The sequence below is a fragment of the Mesoplodon mirus genome (assembly GCF_964341445.2).
Source record: "Mesoplodon mirus genome assembly, chromosome: 3".
NCBI classification, from domain to species: Eukaryota; Metazoa; Chordata; class Mammalia; order Artiodactyla; family Ziphiidae; genus Mesoplodon; species Mesoplodon mirus.
In genome coordinates, this window is record NC_138978.1 from 162,889,479 (window position 1) to 162,917,374 (window position 27,896).

At 37.0% G+C, this 27,896-nt stretch overlaps 1 protein-coding gene across 1 annotated transcript in view; it reads right to left on the minus strand.

Annotated features, from left to right (window-relative positions):
* TDRD5 (tudor domain containing 5) overlaps positions 1-27,896 on the minus strand; it is an 88,472-nt gene that overhangs the window by 20,026 nt on the left and 40,550 nt on the right. The window contains exons 7-14 of the mRNA XM_082614686.1: positions 22,060-22,213; positions 19,891-20,099; positions 18,186-18,406; positions 15,893-16,105; positions 15,249-15,315; positions 3,936-4,136; positions 3,280-3,438; positions 896-1,060 (exon numbers count right to left, since the gene is read on the minus strand). Coding sequence (XP_082470812.1) covers positions 896-1,060; positions 3,280-3,438; positions 3,936-4,136; positions 15,249-15,315; positions 15,893-16,105; positions 18,186-18,406; positions 19,891-20,099; positions 22,060-22,213 — 1,389 coding nt within the window. The remainder of the gene's footprint in view (positions 1-895; positions 1,061-3,279; positions 3,439-3,935; positions 4,137-15,248; positions 15,316-15,892; positions 16,106-18,185; positions 18,407-19,890; positions 20,100-22,059; positions 22,214-27,896) is intronic.

A 27,896-nucleotide genomic window follows, 5' to 3' on the forward strand; every position in this document is an offset into this window, starting at 1 on the left:
TATATGTGTATCGATAGGACAGTACTCTGAATACAAAGTCAATTGTGTACTGTATGTTGATTTAAAGAGAAAGAAATATTAACACCAGAGAAAATAAAAGTTATGCAGGAAAGGAAAGCTTGCCGTAACATACTACTTGGCTGTAAATAGCACTTACAGAGTCATAGCAATAAAATATTGAATGGTGATCTAATGGAAAGCTTGATATAACTATATTAGTAAGATGATGGTGGGGGAACAGAAAGGATATTTTTGTCTGTGGTGGGGGAGAAGGGATGAAAGAGAACTAAACCCTCATGTCTAGTAGTAAGAAGGGTATACATACTTAAAACTGAAGAATCAGGAAATAACATAAGCATGCTATTTAATGAAAGAAATCGAGGTAAATTCCAAAAAAAGCAGCTAAAAGAGATGAAAATGGTTGCTCGGTGAAATAGGAAATGTAGGGGAAGGGGTTATAGGGAACTCTAAGCTGTGTGTACCCAAACATTTGTTTGTTTTTTTTAAAGCTGTGAATACATAAACATTTGATTAAAATAAAAATAAAGTATATCCTTCAAAAAAGTTGTCAACATTTTTCCTGATGGGTTTTCTTAATACCATTTCTCAATACTAGTTTCCATTCACTGCATAATTCTTGAAGACTGTCCAGAGCTATGGGATAGTAAAACACATCAAAGTTAAATAATGGTGTTTCTTTTTTTGTGATCAAGGCTATATTGCTGCAACTTTGGTCTTGGTGACTGTTGAAGAATTTGTAATTCATCTGTGGGAGATGCTCTGATGGCACTGGAGCAGTAGGGTTTAAAGAGCTATGTTATTCCAGTACCCTTCACTTATGAATTAATTATATTACATTAATTACATTAAAAAAAACTGTCTTCCCTTCTCCTACCTCATTTTCTTCCTTCAGATCTTTTAGCTCGGAGATGGAACACTTTGGATAGTCTTCACAGCTCTTCTCTTGGGTTTTCAAAGAACTGAATTCAGAATCCTTTAACGGCTCCTTTGAGGTGACTGACTTAAGGTGACTGAAAGCCTTTTCATCATTAATATCTCGCTAGTAGATATGAAAGAGAAATTATTTTATTTTCTATACTATTTCCAAAATCTACTTGCCTATAAATTCTGAGGGGAATTTTTTGCTATGGTTCATGCATATGCCATATTATTTTCTAACTTTATGCACGACCCTAGGTCTTCCCATCCTACTAAACTAGTTCAGGCCGAAAAACATTTATGGAGTACAGATTACATAATGTGTACAGGGTAGCTCTGTGGATATAAAGATGAATGCAACAGGTCCCAGCTCTAAAGGAACTCAAAATATAGCATGAAGACACACAATCAGATAATCACAGCACAACCTTCAGTGTAGAGCCAACACAGAGATATGACCAAAATATCACTGGGGAAGGAGGATGTCTGAGAATATGTAATAAAGGAGATAACACAAATTGTTAGGATGCCTAAAAGAAGAGTAGGAATTACAGGGAACTCGGTGTATAGAGGTAAGTGTATGTGTGTGTATCTGTGTGTGTAGCATATGGGAGTCTTGATATGTTAAAATATAGGCTGGGATAGGATAGAGGAGCTTTGGACCTTATCTTTTTTGCAGAAAAGATGGCCTTATTTCATTTTCAGGACTGAACTATGATTATTTAAACACATCAACACAGTGATGATAAGATATTCTAAAAACTTTTAAGGTTGAATTCAACTCACTATTTAAGAATCAGGAAATATAACTGTTCTAATCAAGTAATAACAACTAGCAAAAATTCAGGTTTCAGAAAGCCAAACAAGCCCAATTAATTTTAACTAATTTTATTTTATTTTTTAAAATAAATTTATTTATTTATTTTTGGCTTCATTGGGTCTTCGCTGCTGTGCATGGGCTTTCTCTAGTTGCGGCGAGTGGGGGCTACCGTTCGTAGCAGTGTGTGGGCTCCTCGTTGCGGTGGCTTCTCTTGTTGTGGAGCACGGGCTCCAGGCGCATGGGCTCAGTAGCTATGGCTCGTGGGCTCTAGAGTGCAGGCTCAGTAGTTGTGGCGCATGGGCTTAGTTGCTCTGTGGCATGTGGGATCTTCCTGGACCAGGGCTCGAACCCGTGTCCCCTGCATTGGCAGTTGGATTCCTAACCACTGTGCCACCAGGGAAGTCCACTAATTTTAAACTAAAATGAAATCTAAAATGTTGACATCATTTTAAACATGCAGCAGTAAACATTCACACATATTTTTCAGAGTAGGTTAATCTCTCTGTAGTCAAATGGCCTTTAAAAAAATTTTTTTACTGAAATATAGTTGATTTACAATGTTTTGTTAGTTTCAGGTGTACAGCGAAGTAGCCTTTCCTTTTTATCTTTTCTAATAGTAAAAGTCCACTAAAAAAATAACATCATCCCTATAATTTAAAAATTCAGGTATATAAAACATACTTACACAAAATAATATTTTCGTATTTTATTCAAAGAAAAAAGCTTTGCTGTGTCCAAAAAAATAAATTTTGGGCTCTCAAACTGAACCCAATCTATATTCTTAGCCCAGTATTTGTTGCCATGAGGAATATGAGACTCAGAGGACATGTCTATTTATCTGCTCATTTGTTGAAAAATCATTTAATTTCTTACTTACTAATGTGCTTCACTTTACTTATATCTAAAATGGGGATCCTAAAGCACTAATCTGGTAAAGTGGTTGTGAAGATTAAATTAACTAGTACATGCAAGTACTTAGAACGGTGCCTGCCATGCAGTATGAGTTCAATAAGTGTCGGTTATTATTTTTTTATTATTGGTACTGTGGGATGGAATAATACACAATATTATTATTACTGTGGGTAGGAGTTGCCACAAGGTTTACAGAGAAAGTAAGAAATGAGAATACTTCAAGCAGAATCTAAGGAGTGTAGAGGGAAGAACAGCATTTGGGTCAGTGTAGTTGAGGTCACAACTGCAGCAAGGCAACAATGGAATTCAGTGTATGAGAGAAATCATACAGGAAAAGCATGGCTGAAGTAAAGGTTTAAACCAGCAAATGATGAGAGACAAGATAACTGTTAAGATTACTGCATAGTTTCCAAACTTTCCTAGGTTAGGAATGCCTCAGGTTCGTCATCAGTAAAATAAGGTTAATTATAGTCACTACATCACAGGGATTTTATAAGTATTAAATAATATATTTAAAGTACCTTTTATAGTGTTTGGCATATAGTAAGTACTCATTAAGTATTAACAATAATAAAAAGAATATGATGATGTTTGCAAAAACCTCTTACCATGGTATATAATTCTCTCTCTTTTGATTGTGGACTTATCTCTCGATCTTCATTAAAATAGTGCTGCTGGGAAGGATAACGCAGTTCTGTCAGGACAATGTCCTCTGGCCCTGCACTGGATTTAGTGTATAAACTTAAAGGGTTGAGGTCTCTGAAACCCTAGGATTAAAAAAATACGAAGGAAATTTAGTTTCTCAGAGAAAAAGTGAAAAAGTTAGCACTTCATAATTTTCAAATGTTGTGGAAATGCATTATCTTCTAAAATTTAATAGTCAGATTTTTTTTCTATAGTTATAGTTTTTGCTAGCCACAAAAATTATCAACATCAATATTAATGAAAATGTAGACACTGCTATCAATAATTACAAAATAAGAGAGTGTTGCTCTTCTCTAAGAAAACTTCAGAAAATTAAATAATTGGGGGTAAGACAGCATCCTCAATCAATTATTTAAAATAAAAGTATATTCTAAAGGACAATAAGCCAAATGTAGTTTTTTGTGATCATGTGAAAATTAAGAAAGTACTCTGCATTAAGAAGGCAGGAATCTCACAGATATCACTAAAGAATAAATCAAATAACCTTCAGTATTAAATTCTCTTATACCTTAAACTGTTGAGATTAAATACATTACAAAATACATCCAGACTGCTCTACCTTAGAAGGGACATTTTCTCGGCATACAATAGCATGGCCCTCTGTTCTCAAGACATGATGGAAATAGATGTCTTCATGTGAGGATGTATCACACAGAAAAATGTAAAGGATTCCATCTACATATTCATCCACTACCCCCACTAATGGCTTCAAACCACACAACTTCTGGAACTGCAAAATAGCTCTGGATGTCCAATGTTCCTGAAACACAAACAAGATATGAGATTCAGGGGGCTTCCCTGGTGGCACAGTTGTTGAGAGTCCGCCTGGCGATGCAGGGGACACAGCTTCATGCCCCGGTCCGGGAGGATCCCACGTGCCACAGAGCAGCTGGGCCCATGAGCTCTGGCCGCTGGGCCTGCACATCCGGAGCCTGTGCTCCGCAACGGGAGAGGCCACAACAGTGAGAGGCCTGCGTACCGCAAAAAAAAAAAAAAAAAAAAAAAAAGGATATGAGATTCAGATGACAGATTCAAACATGAATTATAAAAACCATATACAAAAATGAATTCCTAATGAACTAGAGATTTTAGTGGGAAAATCAAAGCATGAAAATACTAAAATAATACATTTGAGGATATTTATGATTTGGGGATGAGAAAAGTCAGAATAAAGGAAAAATGATGGAAATGGGAAAGATTTTATTTTAATGTGATGAAAAACTTACATGTTTGGAAATGTTTGAGTTAGATTATTGGACCAACCCTCCCACAGAAACTAAATATTCTAGATAAAATATTTTTAAAATATGTCCCAAAAGCATCAAAGAACTGACAAAAGTGTAACAAATCAGGCCAAAATTAAAGGGAAAGTGGGAACTATTTTTGCCTTCAGGGTATGTGCTAATCCACGCAAATCTTTACTTTGGTTTTGATGGTCTCACAGGTCAAAAAAGACAGAAATCAAAGCCAGTAACCACCCAGAGTAGGGAGTGGAGAGGAGGACTTTCCTTTATTAAGCTGAGTCCCTAGGGGTTCATGCTCAGGATAAGGAGGAAAAGAAATAAACTAGCCTTCACGTGGATTTGCAGCTCAATTTTCACATCACCTGGGTGGTACACAAATCCTCAGGTTGTTCATTTAAATTAACATGGCTCCAGACTGGTCGTACTGCTACATACCTGGCAGAAGCGAATGTAAATCTCTCTGGAGGTAGGTAATCTCAATCTGTATTCAACCATTTTTACAAAAATTTTTAAAAGTCAATGAGCAGGGCCTCCCTGGTGGCGCAGTGGTTGAGAGTCCGCCTGCCGATGCAGGGGATACGGGTTCGTGCCCCGGTCTGGGAGGATCCCATATGCCGCGGAGCGGCTGGGCCCGTGAGCCATGGCCGCTGGGCCTGCGCGTCCGGAGCCTGTGCTCCGCAACGGGAGAGGCCACAACAGTGAGAGGCCCGCATACCGCAAAAAGAAAAAAAAAAAAAAAAAAAGTCAATGAGCAGTACACAGACAAAGATAAAAAGCATATAAAGAGACAATGAATCACAAGGAAGAGAAACAACATAACTAATACAAAACTCAAAAATTTTAGATGTTTGAATTTCCAGATGAATTATAAAAGAACTAACATACTATGCTTAAAATAAAAACAAAAAAAAAATAAATTTGAAAGCTTCTGCAGAGACCTGAAATCTATTAAAAATTGATCTAGCAGAATTAAAGAACCAAGAGAATTTTTAGAAAGTAATAATATAATAACCAAAATAAAAAACTTAATAGGTTTATTCGGGCCTCCCTGGTGGCACAGTGGTTGAGAGTCCGCCTGCCGATGCAGGGGATACGGGTTCGTGCCCCAGTCCGGGAGGATCCCATATGCCGCGGAGCGGCTGGGCCCGTGAGCCATGGCCGCTGAGCCTGCGCGTCCGGAGCCTGTGCTCCGCAACGGGAGAGGCCACAACAGTGAGAGGCCCGCGTACCGCAAAAAAAAACCACAAAACTTAATAGGTTTATTCAATAGCAGATTAGGTAGAATTAAAGAGTATATCAGTAAAGTGGAAGGTGATTTGGAAAAGTTACCCAGAATGCAACACAGAAGACAGAAATATGTAACATACAGAAGAGAGGTTAAAAGATATGGAAGGTAAATTGAGAAGGTTTTAACATACTTTTAATTATCGTTCTAGAAAAAGAGAGGCAGAAACAGAGAGAGAGAGGGAATATAAATATGAATATGGGGAAATGACAATAATTGAAGAGATAATGGCTGGGAATTAGCCAGATTTAATGAAAAGTAACAATGCACAGATAAAAAGTCCAATGAGCCACAAAGCAGGATAAATAAGAATAAATCCACACATAAACATATTAAAACTGAAGAACACGGTTTTCAGACTTCAGAAACATGTTAGAGTGGAAAAACTACCTTTGTCTCCCCCTTTCAATCTACATCCAGTGAAACATCCACAACTCAACAAAGGTGTCTCCACCCAACACAATAGGGCACTGGAGAATTCCACAAATCTGCACACCCAAAGCTGGGTGTACTGGAACGCACAGTGGGGGCGAGGGAACCTCACAGCCTGTGCCTGCAATCCTGGCCCTCCAACTGAGGCAGCGGAGCCCACAGCTTCAGAGAACCCAGTAGCAGCAGGGAAGGTGGTGCACACACTGTGGCCACCTGACCACGCCCGGCACCCATGACCACAGGCAAGTGGGGAGCAGCAGCAGTGGGGCCCGTGACCCTGTCCCTCCAGCATCTGAGGCGCCCATGACCCCTCCTCCCATCCCCCTTCCCCCACAGAAGATCCTGTGTATCAAGGGATCCCAGACACAAGGAAAAAGCCAACCATCCTGGTGACGACAGCGGCTCTGGCAGAAGCATGGCAGCAATGACCCTGGTGGCACAAAAAGCAACAAAGAAGGCATGGAGCCACACCTATTACAGGGTAGGTGGAGGCTGAAAAGTGCTAACTCTCAAATATGACCAGAGGCAGCTCAAGGAAGAGAAACCGAAAACTTGTGTGATGGTGCCACCTACTGGAGGGAATCTAACTCCTAACCTGTCATTTAATACTAAATGCACTGGCTCAAGAACACTTCATCAACAACATGAGGGCCCACAGTGACACGGTACCACAAAAAGACAATGACAATTCTCCAGAAACCAAACTTATGGAATGTTCCAATTTAACTGATAGAGAATTCAAAATAGCTGTTGTGAAGAAATTCAATGAGCTAAAAGAAAACTCAGAAAGGCAGTTTAACGAGCTCAGGAATAAAATGAATGAACAGAAGGAATACTTTACTGAAGAGACTGAAACTTTAAAAAAGAACCAAATAGAAATTCTGGAGCTGAAGAACTCAATAAATGAGATGAAGAATACATTAGTCTGGGACTAGAGCAGACCATATGCAAGAGAAAATTAGTGAGCTTGAAGATAGAAATCTAGAAATGATACAAGTAGAAGAGGAAAGGGAAGATATTTAAAATGAGGAAATCCTACAAGAGCTCTCCAACTCTTTAAGGACAGGCAACATTAGGATAATGAGTATCCCAGAAGGAGAACAGAGGGAAAAGACAGCAGAGAGATTATTTAAAGAAATAATACAAACCTGGGGAAGAAACTGGATATACAAGCCCATGAAGCTAAGAGAATATCTAATTACCTCTATGCAAAAAGACCTCCTCCAAGACATAATATTAAAATTGTCAAAAGTCAATGACAAAGAATTTTAAAGGCAGCCAGGGAAAAAAGGATGGTGACCTACAAAGGAGCCCCCATTAGGCTACCAGTAGATTCTCAGCAGAAACCCTACAGGCCAGGAGGGAGTGGAATGACATTCTCAAAATACTAAAAGATAAAAACTGTCAGCCATGAATACCCTATTTCAGCAAAGTTATCATTCAGATATGAAGGAGAAACAAAGACTTTCCCAGACCAACAAAAGCTGAAGGAGTTCATCAACACTAGACCTGCCTTACAAAACATGTTGAAAGGAGCTCTTCAACCAGAAAAAATAATGGCAAAAATACAAAAAGCTTTGAGCAAAGTAATAAAAAGACAGAACTGGAAAACTGCAACTCTCTGTCAGAACAGATTTTTAAACACTTTATTAATAAATAGTATAAAATCTAAAGGGAGAAAAAAATAAAGCAGAAAAACAAATATAGCTCTCTTAGTTTGATAACAACTCACAACATAAAAAGGGGTAATTTAAGACAAGAAAAACAAATTTTATAGGGGAAGAGGAAAAGGATGGCACTTGTATAGGTAAATGAATATAAGATGCTATCAGCAGAAAATGGACTATTTTAATTGAGATGTCTTATACAAACTTCAGGGTAAACACAGAACATAAAAATAGAGCAGAGACACAAAAAACAGCAAAAGAGGAAGCTAAGAAAAATATCTTAGAAAACCACCAAACCAAAATGGCAGACAGAAACACAAGGAAAAAGAAACAATGGGGGGAAAAAAGAAACAATGGGAGATTTAAAGCAACCAGAAAACAAAAGCTAAAAAGCCAACATCCAAGTATCAATAATTGCCCTAAATGTAAATAGACTAAATTCACCAATCAAAAGGCACAGAGTGGCTGGACGGATTACAAAGCAAGACCCAACTAAATGTTCCCTCCAGGAGACTCATCTCAGCTCTAAATACAAACATAGGCTCAAAGTGAAGGGATGGAAGATGATTCTCCAAGAAAACAGCAGCCAAAAGAAAGGAGATATAGCCATATTCATATCAGGCAAAATAAACTTCAAGTCAGAAAAGGTAACAAGAGACAAAAATGGACAGTATAATAAAGGGGAAAACACATCAAGGAGACGTAACAGCGATTAATATATTTGCACCTAATATAGGAGCACCAAAATATATAAAACAATTATTGACAGACCTAAAGAAAGAAACTGGCAGCAACATGTAATAGTAGAGGACTTTAATAACACCCCACTTACATCTATAGATAGATCATCCAGACAGCAAGTCAACAAGGAAACACTGGCCTTAAATGAAACAACAGACAAGATGAATTTGATAGATTTGTACAGAACATTCATTCCACCCAAATGCAGTAGACTATACATTCTTCTCAAGTGCACATGAAACTTTCTCAAGGATAGACCATATGTTGGGATGCAAAACAAGTCTCACTAAATTTAAGAAGACTGAAATCATATCAAGTATCTTCTTTGATCACAATGGAATGAAATTAGAAATCAACTACAAGAAGAAAACTAGAAGAGTCACAAATATATGGAAACTGAGCAACATGCTACTGAACAACTATTGGGTCAATGAAGGAATCAAAGAAGAAATAAAAAATTACCTGAAGACAAATGAAAATGAAAATACATCATACCAAAATCTATGGGATGCAACAAAAACATTACAAAGAGGGAAGTTTATAGCAATATACACCTACCCTTAAGAAACAAGAAAAATCTCAAACAATCTAACCTTACAGCTAAAGAAACTAAAAAAAGAAAAACAAAAGGCAAAGTTGGTAGAATGAAGGAAATAATAAAGATCAGAGCAGAAATACATAAAATAGAGAGTAAAAGGACAGTAGAAAAGATCAATGAACTAAGTGCTGGTTCTTCAAAAACATGAACAAAATTTGACAAACCGTTAGCTAGACTCACTAAGAAAAAAGAGAGAAGGTCCTGGGCCTCCCTGGTGGCGCAGTGGTTGAGAGTCCGCCTGCCGATGCAGGGGATACGGGTTCGTGCCCCCGTCTGGGAGGATCCCATATGCCGCGGAGTGGCTGGGCCCGTGAGCCATGGCCGCTGAGCCTGTGCATCCGGAGCCTGTGCTCCGCGACGGGAGAGGCCACAACAGTGAGAGGCCCGCGTACCGCAAAAAAAAAAAAAAAAAAAAAAAAAGAGAGAAGGTCCTGATAAATAAAATCAAACAAGAGGCAGAAATAACAACAAATATCACATAAATACAAGATTATAAAAGAATATTATGAACAGCTATATACCAACAAATTAGACAGCCTAGAAGAAATGAACAAATTCTTAGAATCATACAAACTTCCAAGACTGAATCAGGAAGAAATAGAAAATCTGAATAGACTGATCACTAGCACAGAGACTGAAACAGTAATCAAAAGCTCCCCAAAAAACAAAAGTCCAGGACCAGACAGCTCCACAGGTGAATTCTACCAAACAGTCAAAGAAGATTTAATACCTATCCTTTTCAAACTATTCTATAAAACTGAAGAGAAGGGAACATTTCCTAACTCATTTTAAGAGGCCAACATCACCCTGATACCAAAAGCAGACAAAGACAACACAAAAAAAGAAAATTCAGGCCACTATCTCTAATGAACATAGATGCAAAATCCTCAATAAAATATTAGCAAACTGAATTCAACAGTACATCAACAAGATCATACTCCATGATTAAGTGGGATTTATTCCACACAAGAATGGCTCAATATTCACAAATCAATCAATGTGATATACCACATTAACAAAATGAAGGATAAAAGCCATATGATCATCTCACTGGATGCAGAAAAGGCATTTGACAAGATTCAAAGCCCATTTATGATAAAAACTCTCAATAAAGAGGATACAGAAGGGACATATCCTCAACATAGTAAGGGCCACATATAACAAACCCCCAGCTAATATCACACTTAAAGGAAAAAAATTGAAAGCTATTCCCCTAAGATCAGGAAGAAGACCAGGATGCCCGTTCTCGCCACTTTTATTCAACACAGTATTGGAACTCCTAGCCAGGGCAATCAGGCAAGAAAAAGAAATAAAAGGCATCCAAATTGGAAAGGAAGGAGTAAAACTGTCACTGTTTGCAGACGACATGATTTTATATATAGAAAACCCTGAAGACTCCATCAAAAAACTCTTAGAAATAATAAATGAGTAAAGTAACAGGATACAAAATCAATATATAAAAATTTGTTGCATTTCTATATGCTAACAATGACCTAGCAGAAAGAGAAATTAAGAAAACAATCCCATGTGCAATTGCAACAAAATAAAACATTTAGAAATAAATAAAACCAAAGAGGTGCAAGGTCTGTATATTGAAAACTATAGGGACTTCCCTGGTGGTGCAGTGGTTAAGAATCCACCTGCCAATGCAGGGGACACAGGTTCGATCCCTGGTCCAGGAAGATCCCACATGCTGTGGAGCAACTAAGCCCGTGTACCACAACTACTGAGCCTGCGCTTGAGAGCCCGTGAGCCACAACTACTGAGGTTGCGTGCCACAGCTACTGAAGCCCGCGTGCCTAGAGCCTGTGCTCTGTAACAAGAGAAGCCACAACAATGAGAAGCCTGCGCACTGCAACAAAGAGTAGCCCCTGCTCGCCACAGCTAGAGAAAGCCCGTGCACAGCAACAAAGACCCAAAGCAGCCAAAAATAAATAAATAAATAAATATATAAATTTATAAAAAAGAAAGAAAGAAGAAATATCCTGGATTACTGAGAAGGTCTTTCTTCTATACAGATAGCAAATATCTATAAAATAAAAATCTATCCTGCTTTTTTAAAAAGCTGAAGAACACAAGTAACAAATACGAAATTTTAAAAACAGCTACGGACAGAAAGGATATTGCCTTCAAAGGAACATCCATTAGATGGACAGCTGGCTTAAATATCATAAGGGAAACCAGAAGCCAGTGTAATGATACCTTCCATGTGCTGAAGATAGTAACTACCAACCTAGAATTCTATACCTACTGAACATATCTTTCAAGAATAAGCACAGGGCTTCCCTGGTGGTGCAGTGGTTGAGAGTCCGCCTGCCGATGCAGGGGACGCGGGTTCGTGCCCCGGTCCGGGAGGATCCCATGTGCCGCGGAGCGCCTGGGCCCGTGAGCCATGGCCGCTGAGCCTGCGCGTCCGGAGTCTGCACTCCGCAGTGGGGGGGCCAGTGAGAGGCCCCCGTACCACAAAAAAAAAAAAAAAAAAAAAGAATAAGCACAAAATGATATTTTCAGGTGAACGTAACTGAGTTTGCCATCAATAAACCCTTACAAAATGAAATCCTAAAAGATACAGTTCAAATAGAAAGAAAATGTTCCCAGAGGGTTTGAGCAGCAAGACTGAAGAGCTAAGAAACTGAGAAATACGTGACTAAATCTAAATGGACGTTATTATTATTATATGCGGTTATTTTCTTGAGGGGTTAAAAACAATAACGTTAATTACAAAACAAAAATAGATCAGAAGAGGACGTTAAAGAAATTCGTGTTCTAGGGCTTTCCTGGTGGCACAGTGGTTGAGAGTCCACCTGCTGATGCAGGGGACACGGGTTCGTGCCCCGGTCTGGGAAGATCCCACATGCCGCGGAGCGGCTAGGCCCGTGAGCCATGGCCGCTGAGCCTGTGCGTCCGGAGCCTGTGCTCCGCAACGGGAGAGGCCACAACAGTTAGAGGCCCGCGTACCGCAAAAAAAAAAAAAAAAGTTCCTTGTATTGCTACATACATATGCTGTACTTCCTAGAGTAATCACTGAAATAACATAGTGGAATGATTAAAAAACCTCTTCAAAATAAGGCATACAAGGTGAGAAAAATAATAGGTAAGCCAGTGACTTTTCACTAGGGCCACTGGGTTCTCTCCAGTGCTTGCTAAGTTTAGTTGTCATCTAAGGATTTGGGCGGATTTTATATCCGTACAATGATTTTGGAACGCACCCATTCTATGGCTCCCTCCCTTTAAGTATTACACCCTAACTTCTAGCTGTTCTGCTATTCCCAAACAATGTCCTCTAATCCTGCAAGCCAGCAAGGCTGTAGACTGGGGAGTGACCTCAGGAAAGAAGCTGAAAAATTCCTGATTTACCTATTGCGGTTTGACTTCCAAGGGTAGACTTCTACTTTTCTGCCTGCTTTAGATTTTGTATATGAGAGTATTAGCTCATCAAACCAGAAAAAAGATATAGAAATAAAGATATGAATGAGATACATTCAGTTAAAAAAAATTATTGAGCACCTACCATGCACCAAACATTGATCTAGGCACTGGAGATACAGTGGTAAATATGACAGACAATATCCCTGATCTCAGGAATTACAATGTTGTATGTGAACAAACAATTAAAATAATACCAGATAGTGTTATAGAGATAAAACAAGGGGCTTCCCTGGTGGTCTAGTGGTTAAGAATCTGTCTTGCAATGCAGGGGATGCCAGTTCGATCTCTGGTTGGGGAACTAAGATCCCACATGCCGTGGGGCAGAAAGCCCATGCACCACAACTACTAAGTCCACGTGCTCTGGAATCCATGAGCCAAAACTAGAGAGCCCATGTGCCACAACTACTGAGCCCGCACACTCTGGAGCCCATGCACCACAACTAGAGAGCCCGCGTACTGCAACTATTGAGCCTGCACACTCTGGAGCCCGCACGCCACAACTAGAGAGAAGCCCACACTGCAACAAAGAGCCCGTGTGCCTCAACTAAAGATCACACATGCCACAACTAAGACCCGATGCAGCCAATAAAGAAAGAAAGAAAGATTAATGGTACAGATGAACCTATTTGCAGGGCAGACATAGAGAATGCACGGGTGGACACAGTGGGCGAAGGAGAGGGTGGGATGAATTGGGATATTAATTTTGACATAAATACACTACTATGTGTAAAATAGATAGCTAGTGGGAACCTGCTGTATAGCACAGGGAGCTCAGCCCAGTGCTCCGTGATGGCCTAGGTGGGTGGGATGGGTGGGGGAGGGAGGTCCACGAGGGAGGGAATGTGTGTATGCTTATGGCTGATTCACTTCACTGTGAGACAGAAACTAGCACAACACTGTAAAGCAATTATACTCCAATTAAAATAAATAAATAATTTTTTTTTTTTAAAAGATAAAACAAAATGATGATGAATGACTGAAGAGGAAGAGTGCACTTTAAATTGACTGGTCAAGGAAGTCCTTCTTGGGGAAGTAACATCTGGGCTTAAATATGAATGACAAGAAGGAGCCAACCATGAGAATTCTTTGAATAAGCTATTTCAGTGACCAGCATGGGCAAAAGCCCTAAGGCCAGAAGCAGTTTAGGAAGGAAATTGCAAAGAAAACAAAAAATGGAAGCCACCTGGCTGATATGAGAGTAACGGACATTGGCTATGAGTGGGTCACAAATTTAGCCCTGACCTCCCTGATGGAAGTATTAAAAAGAAACCTAGTCAGGGCTAAAATGCACCCTAGAAAACAATGCTGAGTAGTGACTTGTCCAAAAACCATACTTTGCATAATTATTTATAATACTCAAAAATCAGAAGTGGACTGAATTAGTCTAACAATAAAGGGACAGTTAAACAGGCTACAATGCACGTTTAGCCAATAGATTACTTATGTACCTATTAAAATTGAGAACTATAACATATAAATGTATTTATGCTGTAATGTTGAGTGGAAAAATGGAATATAAAATAGTATGATTACTATTTTATATAAGCGTAAAAACCCTACAAAACCCTCATCGCCAACATCCAATAAACGAAACTGAAAGAAACTCATCAGATTTCTAAATTGAATGCATTTGAATGGTGGCATTACAGATAATGTTTTTTCTTCTTCTTTTCTCTTTATTGTGTTTTTCAGATAAAAAAAGTAAGGAATAATCCACGTATATGTTAAAAACTGATAAGTTATTTAGGTTGAACAGACAAATATGGTGTAATAAATGTGTATGGCATGTATAATTAAGAGTTCTGAGGGAATAAACATAAAATTAGGTGCATAACTATAGCTACATAAACCAATGTTGTCTATATGGATGAAAATGCCTCCTGCTCCATCCCACTCCAATCATCTCCCACCACTAGGGAAGTCTTTAAAAAACATATATCTGATTGTGGCAGTTCCCTTTAGTTGCTCCCCTGTCTGGACATTGTGTCCAGACTCCTGCACATGGCTATGGGTCTCCACCTTAGTTTACTGTCTACTTCTCTGACATCATTTGCCATGCACCAATTCCAGCACATCCTCTATTATGTAGCCAAACAGAACCACTTAAAATTCCTCATATTTGAGATATTTCATGCTGCTCTCCCTTTGCCTGAAATGTCTTTCTTTTCTTGTCTGTCCAGTTATAGAACTAATCTTCCTTCAAAGTTTCATGCAAATGCCACCTCTATTATGGGGCCTTCTCTGATTACCCTGAACAGAGATAAGCGCTCTTCCTTTTGCATCTCTACCACACACTGCAAAATTTTCTAGCAAATATGACACAGCACAATTATTTTTGTCTACGTGCCTATCTTTCATACTGTCTACAATGATTTCTTTGAGGGCTCATTCTATGTTTTATTTTTGTATTCTGAGAACCTAGAATTGTTCTTGGCATCAAATGTTTGCTGATTAAACAGGAAACAAGCAAACATACCTCTACTGGTCTCACCCAAGCCAAAGAACAGGGGATAGCCTGAGCTGGAAGCCTGGTGTAGCAGTACCTGCAACAGATAATCAAATATGTGAATATTTAATCATATTTCAAAACTGCATTTTATGGAATCTCTTATCCATTCCTTGATTTAAGCTTTTCACACCATTTCAGAGTATTTTACTCATGCATTTTAAAATTAATATCTTACACTTTAAAGTAACCTAAGAAATACACTTGTAAAAACATAATAGTCTTTGAAAACCACGCAATTAAAATATAGGTAGGATATGTATAACTGAAAATAAATAAATAAATAAAATATAGGTAGGAACAGTTCAACCTTCATGCTATATAAATGCAACTCTTAGCATGACCCAAAGAATGATTTTCTTAACATAAGATTGAAATTTAGTCTCATGGTTCATTCAGATTCACGGTCATGAGAAAGACGCGAGAGATAATAATCCAACTGTGATTACAATGACCAAATGACCATTTGCCAAACCTACACTAAGATGAAAGGGGGTGGAATGGAGGGTAGGATGGAGGGAGAGAGGCAGGAGAAAAGGAAGAGAGATCCTAAGCCCACAGAGCTTCAGCATTACAGCTCAAAACTTAAGTTGTCATTCAGTTTATTAACTCACTTGAGGAACCTCAGGGAGGACTTCTGAACAGTTCCAATATTTCCAAAGTCTGGATAGAACACTTCAACTTCCTCTTTCCCAAGAATTCCATGGATAATGACCCGATACCACCACTTATCCTCAGAAATCCTTACACAACAGAGATGTCCCGGTTGGATAAAATACTCTGGCATGGCATATCGATCAGAAACCAGCTGATAAGAATAACAGCGCCTGTGGAATTCCATAATACACAGAAACCCATAGGGGAAGAAAAAATTAAAGTTCATTTTTATTGATGTATCAAGAGCAGGAATGTCTTGGCAAAAGCAAAGAAAAAAATCCTCACTTTTTCTGATTTGGTAATGCTTATTATTAATACCAATTAATTTTCTTTTTCTTGTCCAAATCCCTTCTCTTTATCAACAAACTTCTTCCAATAAAAACTTACTAAGTGATTATTATGTAACATTATGCCAGGTGTTCTTGGGTGGAAGGTGAATATATAATGTGGTAAAGTTAGAAGAAAACTTTTGGAGAGATACAAAGTAAATTATTCTTGTATATGGCACCAATGTAAAAATCAGACATTTGTTGTACATGAATAAATCTAAAGTAACTGAAAATGTAAACATTTTACATAGTGTTTACTAACAAAGGACATGATTTTTTCACTAGAGAAAAGATAATTTAGAGCAGTAGCTCTCTAAGTGTAGTTCACAAATCCCTGCGACCGTGATACCCTTTCAAAAAGTTCCTAAGATCAAAGCTATTTTAATATTTTAGTATTATTATGAAAATTGTTATTTGCCCTTTTCACTATGTTAATATTTGCATTGATGCTGTAAAAGCAAGGGTGGGTAAAATTCCTGGTGCCTTTGCTAAATCAAGGCAGTGGCATCCAACTGTACTAGTAAACATTTATTTTTCACTGCCATGCATTCACATTAAATAAAAAAGAAAGAAAAAAGAGGTTACTTTCACTTAAGAATGTCCTTGATAAAGCAATAAAAATTATTAAGTTTATTAAATCTCAACCACTGACTATCTTTTCAATATTCTCTGTAACAAAATGCAAGTACAAGTAAAATACTTCCCAAGTTGTTTTAATGAAAAGCACTTTGGCATTTCAGTTGTGAACTGAATTAGCTGCTTTTTGTGTGTGTGTGTGTGTAGATTTATTTTTACTTGGAAGATGAACTAGACACTCTTTTCATGGAACACCATTTTTGCTTGAAAGGTCACTCACAAACTATGTTTATTCAAGACTTGGGTATTTGCCACACATTTTCTCAAAAATGAAGCAAGCTTGCCACTTCAAGGAAAACATTGACAGTATTTATCGTCAATGATAAAATCCAAAAGCATTCAAATGAAAATTAGGATTTTGGCAATGCTGCATCCACCACCATAAACATGACAGTTTCCTAATACTTAATACTTTTCTGATGCAATCAGTGATACTGTTAATGAATGTGATTTTTTAAAGATATATTGTATGATCAAATATGTCAACATCTGGAAGATCTATATAACTCAGTGAACCAGTATTTTCCAAAAGACCAATACATGATGTTTTAAAATCGTAGATGGTGGTAAAATTCAGGGCCAGTTCCACTGAGTCCACACTGAGAAGTTCCCTATGCTTACTTTAATGTTAAGCTACTGCTGTCTTGAAATTCTTAATACTTTTTAAACAAGGAGTCTTACATTTTAATTTTGCACTGGAGCCTGCAATTACATAGCTAGTCCTGGATCCATTCAAAGTGCAAAGGCAGAAAATGTATTTTAACATAGTAGAGTTTGAAAAGTTCAAATTCCACACTGAAACTAACTTCAAGAAACTACCACTTGTCAAGTTTCAGTATACTATCAAAGAGTATTCACAATTTTCTGAAAAGGCTATTAAAATACTCCTTTTCCCAATTATGTATCTGTCAGAGGCCAGATGTTTTCATGTACTTCCACCAAAATAAAGTATTTCAAGAAATTAAAGACAGAAGCAGATACTGAAATCCAATTTTCTTCTAGTAAGCCAGATATTAGAGATCTGCAAAAATGTAAAACAGTGCACTATTCTAATTTTCATAAAAGTTATTTTTCATAAAATGTTATTTATATTCAGAAAAATGAATTTATCATTATTTTTAAACAATATTTTAAATTTTTTACAGTTTTAATTTCTATATGATAAATATTGATAAACAAAAGTTCTCTTGGGTCCTTAATTTTTAAGAGCCCCGAGACCAAAATGTTTGAGAACTGACTTAGAATGAGATACATGAAAAATACATTGAAAACAACAGATTCCTACCGCATTTCAATCATCATGTCTTCAAGTAACTCTGATGAATCCGTGCTATAGATTCGGATGTAGAATTGACTAGGAGAGATGATATACTCCACAAAGACCCCCACGAGGGTACTGGTACCTAATGGGGGTAGTTTGCATAATTTCTTGTCCCGTACAGCATCAGGTGGGATATCATGATTTGCCATTGCCAAGTTGAGCTGTGATTTGTTAATTTCTACTTGCTACAAGTTAAAAAAAATCAAAGAAATCACTATAAATCTTTGAGTAACATTTCAAACTCTATGACAACGTTTCTTAAAATATATTTCGTGAGTCACCTTTATCAGAATTACCTGGCAAATTATAAAAATGAAAATTCTCAGGCTTTAGCCCAGACTCACTCACTAAAAGTGAGGCCCAAAATTATGCCTTTAAAAAAATTCCCTAGGTGATCCTTACCTACATTAAAATATTAAAAGTACTGTCTTACGATATTAGGTAAAGAGTGAAAAGTGTGTCACACAACTGCCCTATATAAAATTGAAAACATCGTACTTCAAATACTTAGGCTGAACTAAGAGTCTTATCCTACCCAATTCTACCAACAAAGGCAACTTTAAAGAATGGATTAAATTTCAGGGCTTCCCTGGTGGCACAGTGGTTAAGAATTTGCCTGCCGTTGCAGGGGACATGGGTTCGAGCCCTGGTCCGGGAAGATCTAACATGCCGTGGAGCAACTAAGCCCTTGTGCCACAACTAATACTCAAAACTTTTAAATACTTTATACTTTTAAGGCTTAATACTGAGCCTGCGCTCTAGAGCCTGTGAGCCACAACTACTGAGCCCACATGCCACAACTACTGAAGCCCGCGTGCCTAGAGCCCGTGCTCCACAAGAAAAGCCACTGCAAGGAGAAGCCCGCACACTGCAACAAAAAGTAGCCCCCGCTCTCCGCAACTAGAGAAAGCCCGCACGCAATGACGAAGACCCAACACAGCCAAAAATAAATAAATTTATTTAAAAAAAAAAGAATGGATTAAATTTCAGACTAGTCTTCCAATCAAAAATACGGTTTCTCAAACACTCTCATTCTCAAATATATGATTTTCCTTCAGGCCTTTCTATTGTCCTCTAGAAAATATAGCAGGCTCTCCAAACAAAATGTTTTCCTTCCATGAAAGAAGCCAGGTGTAAAGGGCAGAAGGCAAAAAGAGTAAGCAATTAATTCCTTAGTAACTACAAAATAAGTAACAGGAGATGAGAATACAAAAAGGGAGAAGTGTGTGTGGAGATATAATAAAGGGGAAAAACAATAAAAGCACCCTCTAACTGAGGCTAGGTGCAGGGGCAACCTGCAGCAGTGCTGAGGCATACAGCTACAACAGAGCTCCTCAATTCTTCCCTCAAAAGCCATGGAGGGTTGTGAAGCCTACTGAAACACATGGACAGAGAATCAGCAATGTTATCCTGAAACAACTGTCAAATCTTCGAAGCCAACTGAAAAGCCTGAAATGAGACTCAAGGAAAGCTAGTTATACAAAAGGCTGAAAACCAGAATAAATGCTGCATAAGGTGACTTCAGACCAAAGTTCTGGTCTAGCCTAAGAAATCATACATCTAGAAATAAGACTTTTCTCAAACAGAATTTTTGTCTAAAGAAACATTCATTCAGTTACTTTCCATAATGCTGAATCTCCAGGGCACAAAGCCATCAAACCTTACTCACCAGCTGTGAAGGCTTTACCACCAGATTAGGCTTCTTGCAAATCTTCTGTTCTGGCTCTTTGTGGTTTTTTGAAGGGCAATCCTGTGTAGTCTCCTTGATAACAGTAGTAGACAGTGAATTTCTAGGGGGACTGGACACACAAGCTTTGGCTTCTATTTTCTTATCTGATTGAACTAAACATGAATTTCTGACTGATGACACAGCTCCATCTGAAATGACCAATAGAGGAGCCTATGTATATCTATTAAAATAATTTGGAAACTGTTAATAAGCACATTCTATGTGCCAGGCACTGGGCAGATAATGATAGAAGAGAGATATGAACCTGTCTTTGCAGACCTTTCAGTACGGAGAGATGTAAGGGAAGTTCCAGATGGGAACAAATCTTACGTTATTTATGTTGGGGGGGGCAAGTCTGATAAGGTTTTTTTAACTTTGGTGAAAGGTTTTATTTTACAACATCCTGATTTCAATTTATTTCTTGTTCAGCTTTAGCTGTGAACATTCATTGTTGCTTAATGTACAACGTATGTGACTACTTAATAGTCCATAATACAATGCCTTAATTTTTAGGGAATTCCCAAACCAATCACATATTTTGACCATACAATCATACAAATTTACATGTGTATGATGATTATAGGAGGGTGACACATTAAAACAGACCCCATATAGACATAAAACCATAGTGGCTCCTAAAGAAATAAACTAGTAACTGTACAAAGATATTTATCACTGTATTTTTTATAATGATAAAAAAATGGATACTCTCTACATGTCCATTGACAGGAGACTGGTTAAATAAACTATAATACAGTTACATAAAATAGTTATATGTAGTCAAAAAGGAAGAAATAAACTTGTATATGCTGTTATAGAAAATTACCTCTATGAAGTATAAAAAGCAAGGACTTATATAATGTTTATACAATACTGTTTTGTGGAAGAAAATTATACATATGATAAATAATTATAGAGAAGAGGTCCAGAAAAAAAACCCACTAAAACTATTACTACTAGTTACTACCTCTGCATTGCTGGAATTGTTTAAACAAGCAAATACTGCTTTTGTAATTTTTTTCTAAGTGCAGCTAGGCTCACATATACATTTTTAAAAGTCTGGAAGGCTATATAAAAATTCTAATGGCATTTTTGGTGGGAGTAAAATGTAGAGAAATATTCACTTTCAACTTTTTACTCATCTGTGCTATCTGAATTTTTTAGAATGAATGCAAGTTATTTTAATCAGAAAAATCAACAAAGATACATTTACATTTTGTAAAAAAAAAAACCACAGCTGTCCACTTTAGCCACTTGTAGAAACTTATAAAAATATAAGTATCATACTGTACTATAGATGGCAAGACATTACCATTAAGGGAACTGAGGGAAGAGTATATGGGATCTCTCTGTATTCGTTCTTAATAACTGCAAGTGACCCTACAATAACCTCAATAAAAATTGCAAAAGAAAAAAACCACTAAGCCAAACAAAAACAAGAGTCAGGTGCCCTAAATGCAATGTGATATCCTGGAGTAGATCCAGAAACAGAAAAAGAACAAAACTGATAAAATCGGAATAGAATCTGGAGTTTAGTAAATAGCAATGTACCAATGTTAATTCCTTAGTTTTGATAAATATATCATGGTAATGTAAGATGTTAAAATTAGGGGGAAACTGGATGAAGGGCATATGAGAACTCTGTACTATCTTTGCAACTTTTCTATAAACCTAAAATTATCTCAAAGTAAAATGTTATTTTTTAAAAATTACAACTGCTGAGTCTCAATGCACACCCATTTATTCTGAACATCCACGTATTTCTAAGAACCTCCATATATTTCTAAACAGAGTTAAGAACCACTGAACTATCTAGTGCTTCCCCCTCGGAACACCATTTCAGAAAATTTATTTCTTCAGAATTATTAAAAAATCTGGACAATGAAGAAAGTAAACTTAAAAAACTCAGATTTAATACAGTCACCTCATTGCAACATATATCACCAGAAAGGAGGTCATTATATACAAAACATTTTCAAGGCTAATGTGTGATCTGTTTGGTTGATGTGGTTACAATAATGCCTATTTATACAGCCAGTGCTTTCTTTTTCCTTGTTCTTACAGAGACAATTAAAAACCAGGTTTGCATCATATTGTAATTCAACTCACCAGGTGGTAGAGGCTTCATATCAGCATCAAACACCAGCAAGTCTTGTTCTCCTTCCCTGAACTCAACATGGAGAATGTCACTAAGAGCTCCAACAAGCTCGGTCACATTTAAGAAGCCCAGTTTTTTGGGTGAAAGTTGCTCTTTAAAAATTACCTGTCACCAAAACAAAAATAAAAACAAAAACAAAACAAGAATATAACATATACAGATGCCCATGGACAATGCTTTAATTTGGACTTAGCCAAACTAAATTTGTAAGGGTGCATTAACTCAGGCATTACAACAAACCCTTGCTTCCGTGCAAGTATAATACAAACCAAGAGACCTATAATCCCTCACCATAAACTTCTAGGTCAATTTCAAGTTCCTTTTACAGCATATGTTAAATTGAAAAGAAAATTAAGGGACATTTTGACCTCTCATTTTTCACAATGTCTGATTATAAAGTAAAAAGTCTTTTTTAAAAAAGAGGGGAACACACAAAATACAAAAATCATAATAAAACTTGATATTTCTCTATTTTCAGAGAAAGAATATTCACTACCACTTTCCACATGCAATAAAATACTATTTTCAAACATTTCCTTAAAAATTTTGTTTATTATTTCACCCTGGAAGTTGGGATAAATAGGCAGGTATCAATGTATTTCCTATAACTGTCTGATTTTCTCGCCTTGGAAAAGAAGAAGAACTATACCAAATACAGATAGAAGAGAATATATATAAGATAGATAACAAGTATGTTTGGTTTAAACTGCACAGTGAATTGGTAAGTTTGCCCTTGTTAGTAAAGACGTTCCATTAAAATGTCTGAATTCTTAAACTTTTGTCTCCATAACCAAGGTAAAGCAGTTGAACTAACTGTAGTTCTTGCTCTCTTCCTCTTGACTAGGTGTTAGTAGGAAATAAATCCCTGCTCTGACTTAAGCACCTTGGGGAAGATCAACAGGAACACAGAGGGCAAACAGTTCTAAAGGATTGACCCTTGACAAAGAGTGGGATTTCTGCAGTGCATACTTCTTGTTGGTGTAATGCTCTGAGACCCAACTCAACTCTTTATTGACTTCTCCCAGGACACTTGTAAAAATGGGGCCCAGCGTCAGTCAAGTCACAGTTTAAAGGGTCATTAGTATCACATCTATAGCCAATCACAGATATCCCAAGAGAGAAAGAACTGGTAGAGGACAGAAGAAGGGTCGTGGTGAATTAGATTTGGTACTTCTACTTACTTCTTTGTACATTACACATTATGGCTTCTTTTCTTTTTATGTTCATTAGTCTCTAATGGTTTCTTTACCTTCTTGGTAAGTGCCCAGTACTATGAATGTGCAATTCAGCTGAACACATGACTAGGTTGGGAAGGATTCTTTTTAATGTAAGTTATCAATTTTTTGAATAAGTGATATTCAGAAGTTTTAAAAAGGTACACAGCAAAAACTAAGTCTCCAGCCCACTCCTATCCCTCAGTTGACCAGGAGATCACCTCCTTGGAGGTAACCATTACTACTAGTTTCTTGTGCAAACCATCACCAGCAGATTCTTGTGAAACTTTCCACAAACTGTCAAAACTTGAACATTCATCATGCTTCAACATAATAGATTACACCTGTTGTATTTTTTATGAGTTAATACGGAGGTAATTCCAAACCCTTATATGAAACACAGTTGAGTAATCCTATCTCAGAAGCAGTTTCTTTTAGTAAGTTAGTTTGGTCCAGCCATTGATATGTCAGACACACTGCCCTAGGTCCTTTGTTATGCTATCTTCTTTATATACTCCCAACCATAAGCAAGAAAGTAATTGGTGTATTTCTATTCCCACTCTCTTACTTCTCTTCCATCTCCAATCCATTTTGGTTGTTTTATTTTTTCCTTAGAGTTTATATTTATGCCTTCAAATATATGTATATATCCTATTACATGATTTCATTTCCTCATGGAGTAGATTTTGTAGATGATACGCTTGTAGTGCAAACACTTTATTTTCTGCAAATTGGCAGCTGGACCCAGCGGCTTGATCAGACTCATGCTCCACCCCTATGACAAGACTATTGGTGATGCCATGTTCTAAAAAGAGGCACATATAATGTCTGGTTGTCGTTTTTTTTCTTCTCTTGGTGTTGTTAGGAGCTATTACTGGTCGATGCCTGATCTACTATTTTATTGAGAGGCTTAACATAGTGATATTCTAATTCTATAAATTCTTTTTTGTTACTTAGTTGGAATATTTTATAGAGATATGCTCCCCTCATCTGCTATTTGGTTAACCAGTCCTACCAGTTCATTCAGGAAAGTGAGGTAAGTGACTGGCTCTTTCTCTTTATTTACCATTTTCTAAGGTAATGAATTGGTTCTCTATCATCTTCCATGATAACCAATTAGTTTTGTTTTTGTTTGTTTTATTTATTTGTTTGTTTGTTTGGCAGGGGCTACTCTTTGTTGCGGTGCGCGGGCTTCTCATTGTGGTGGCTTCTCTTGTTGAGGAGCACGGGCTCTAGGCACGCGGGCCCAGCAGTTGCAGCACGTGGGCTCAGTAGTTGTGGCTCACAGGCTTAGTTGCTCCGCAGCATGTGGGATCTTCCCGGACCAGGGGTTGAACCCATGTCCCGTGCATTGGCAGGTGGATTCTTAACCACTGCGCCACCAGGGAAGCCCACCGATTAATTTTTAATATCATATGAACTCATAGAATTAAACATATTTGATGGGCTTCAAACCACTGCAATTATTATCCTTATTGAAACCTGAAATAACACTTCACATGGATTCCTAAGCCCTTCTACTGTGAACCTAGTCTTTAATAGTCCTTGCTGGTCTGGAATGGTAAGATGTTCCAGGTTCAATTTATGCAATTAGAAATCCTCGTACATACAATTAAAATTATCTCATAATTACCCCCATATATCCCATAAGTATTAATATGCTCTATATCAGGGGTGCCCAACCCCCAGGTGGCATACTGGTACTGGTCTGCGGCCTGTTAGGAAGAGGGCCGCACAGCAGGAGGTTAGCGGTGGGCGAGCGAGCGAAGCTTCATCTGCTGCTCCCCACTGCTCACATTACCACCTGAACCATGTCCACCCCCCATCTGTGGAAAAACTGTCTTCCACAAACCTGGTCCTTGGTGCCAAAAAGGTTGGGGACTGCTGCTCTATATCACATTACTCAATAGTCTCAGAAAAACAGTACTCACATTACCATCACCAGTATAATTAATAAAAGCAGTTTACATTTTTTTCCTATGCTCACCCCTTCTCTTTCTACCATTTTGTGTAATTGTCCTTTATATTGTCAGAGTATATAGCCATTATATACTATATTCTCGTCTTTCTAACCCTCATTTGGTCTTAGTTTTATAAGTGGCGCTCATGTTCAGTTCTTTTGTTGCTGTCCCTCAAGTGATTTTGGTTACCTGAAGTTCATTCTTCAGTAGACTCCTTGAGGTCTCATGGGAACAATGGTTCTTCAATTCTTGCATGGCGGCAATAGCTTGTCTACGTCTGTATAGTTGAAAGTCAATTTTGCTAGCCATAAAATCCTTGGCTCACATTTTTTTTCCTTGAGTGTTTAAAATGTTATTTTTTAAATCCCTTTTCTTCTAAACATGAGAATGTTTAGAAGAACAATGAAAATGTCCTATAACCTAATTTTGTCTCCTTTATAAGTCACTTGTTCATTTGTTCAAAGAATTATTTTTTTCTTTAAGTCCAATAATTTGGCATTTTGTTTGTCATTCTGGGTTGATATTCTCAGGTATGCAGTGTGTTCTTTCAATATATAATGTCAAGTCTTCCATTTCAGTAAAGTTCACTCAAATTATAGTTTTCAACATTTGTTCTGTTCCATCATTGGTTTTATTTCATACGTTGGCTCTTCTCTGCCTGTTTTCAATGCCTGTTACTTTCGCTTCAATCTTTCTTGTTCATTTTTTCCTAGTATTTTCTTATGAAAATTTTTAAACACAGGAAAAGGTGAAAGACTTGGACAGTGAACATCTGCCACCTAGATTATATAATTATTAGTATTCTGTTATATTTCCTTTATCATCTATATAGCCATCTACCTACCAAACCATCTTACCTTTTTTATGCATTTCAACATGAGCTGCAGACATCAGTACTCTTAACCCCCAAATATGTCAGTATGCACATAATTAACTGAGTTCAATATCTGTTAGTTTTTTAAACATAAAATTTGCATACACTGAAATGTATAAAACTTAAGTTTATCATTCAATTACTTTGATAAATGTACACTGTGTGCCGCAAACTCACATTTAAGATATAAAACATTTCCATCACTCAGCAAGTTCTTTCTTTCCCAGAGAAAAACAACTCTCTTTTTCCACCATAAATTGGCTTTGGCTATCCTAGCAATTCAAATAGAAGGTATCCTACACTGTATACTCTTCTGTTCAGCAGCAAGCGTCTCTCAAATTCATCCATGTTGGTTCATCTATCAGTAGTTGATTTATTTTTAATGCTGAGTAGTATTTCATTGTAAGAATATACCACTATTTCTTTATTCATTTTCATACTAATAAATAATAGAGTTGTTTCCAGTTGTGGCTATTAAGCATAAAGCTGTTACAAATATTATTGTACAAGTCTTTTGGGGGGACAGAGGCTTTGATTTCTCTTGAATAAATAATTCTGGATCAAAGAGTATAATTCTGGATCAAAGAGTAAATATACATTTATTTTATAACAAACTGTCAGAACATTTTCCACAGTAGTACCATTTTATACTTGAACCAAAAATGTATGAGTTTACTAGCATTTGTGTTTTAATCACTCATACATCTACACTTGTGAAGTGTCTGTTCAAATCTTTTTTTAATGGAGTTGTTTGGCTTTCTGTAATGGAGATATAGAAGGTTCTCTATGTATTCCAGATATGAGTCCTTTTTCAGATGTATGATTGTAAATATTTCTTCCCAGTCTGTGGTCTGCCTTTTAATTTTTAAATGGAGTCTCCTAAATAGTAAAATTTTGATAAAGTCTCATTATCAATTTTCTTTTAAATGATTATTGCTTTCTACATCCTAAGAAACTCTTAAATATCCCCAGATTGTAAACAAAGTTTTCTTCTAGAAGCTTTAATTTCGAATTTTTCCCATTTATGTCTATGATATATCTCTAATTTTTGTACATGGAGTGAGGTTGGGGTTGAGATTCATTTTTTTCCCCACATAAGTAGTTGTTCCAGCATCATTTGTTGAAAAGATTTTCCTGTCCCCATTGAATTCCTTTGGCATCTCCATCAAAAATCACTTGAGTGCATAAGAACTGAACTCCTTATGTACTCTCATATATGACAAACTTATGGATTTGTCAGTATTTACAAATAGCCTACAAGAATTATGATGGGGACAATACTGAATCTATAGATTAATAACAATACTAAACTTCTTACCCATGAATGTTACAGCTCTCCATTTAGTCTTCTTTAATTTCTCTAAGCAATGTTAGTATTTTTCAGTACAGATGTCTTATGTTTCTTTGTTAGACTTATTTTCAAGTAATTTGACACTACTGTAAATAGAATTTTAAAATTTTCATTTTCCAATTGTTTGCTACCTCCATATGGACATATAACATATTTTTATATTAATCTATATTATATTATTTTTATTATTAATCTATATAATAGACAACTTTTTTATATTCTTAACTTTGGCCTTAATAAATTCACTTATTAGTTCTAATAGCGTTTCATGGATTCCTTAGTACATTTATGTAGATAATCATGTTTTCTACAAATAATGACAGTTTCACTACTTCAAGTTTTTGTGCCTATTTTTTTCTTATTTTATTACACTGTCTAGGACCTCCAG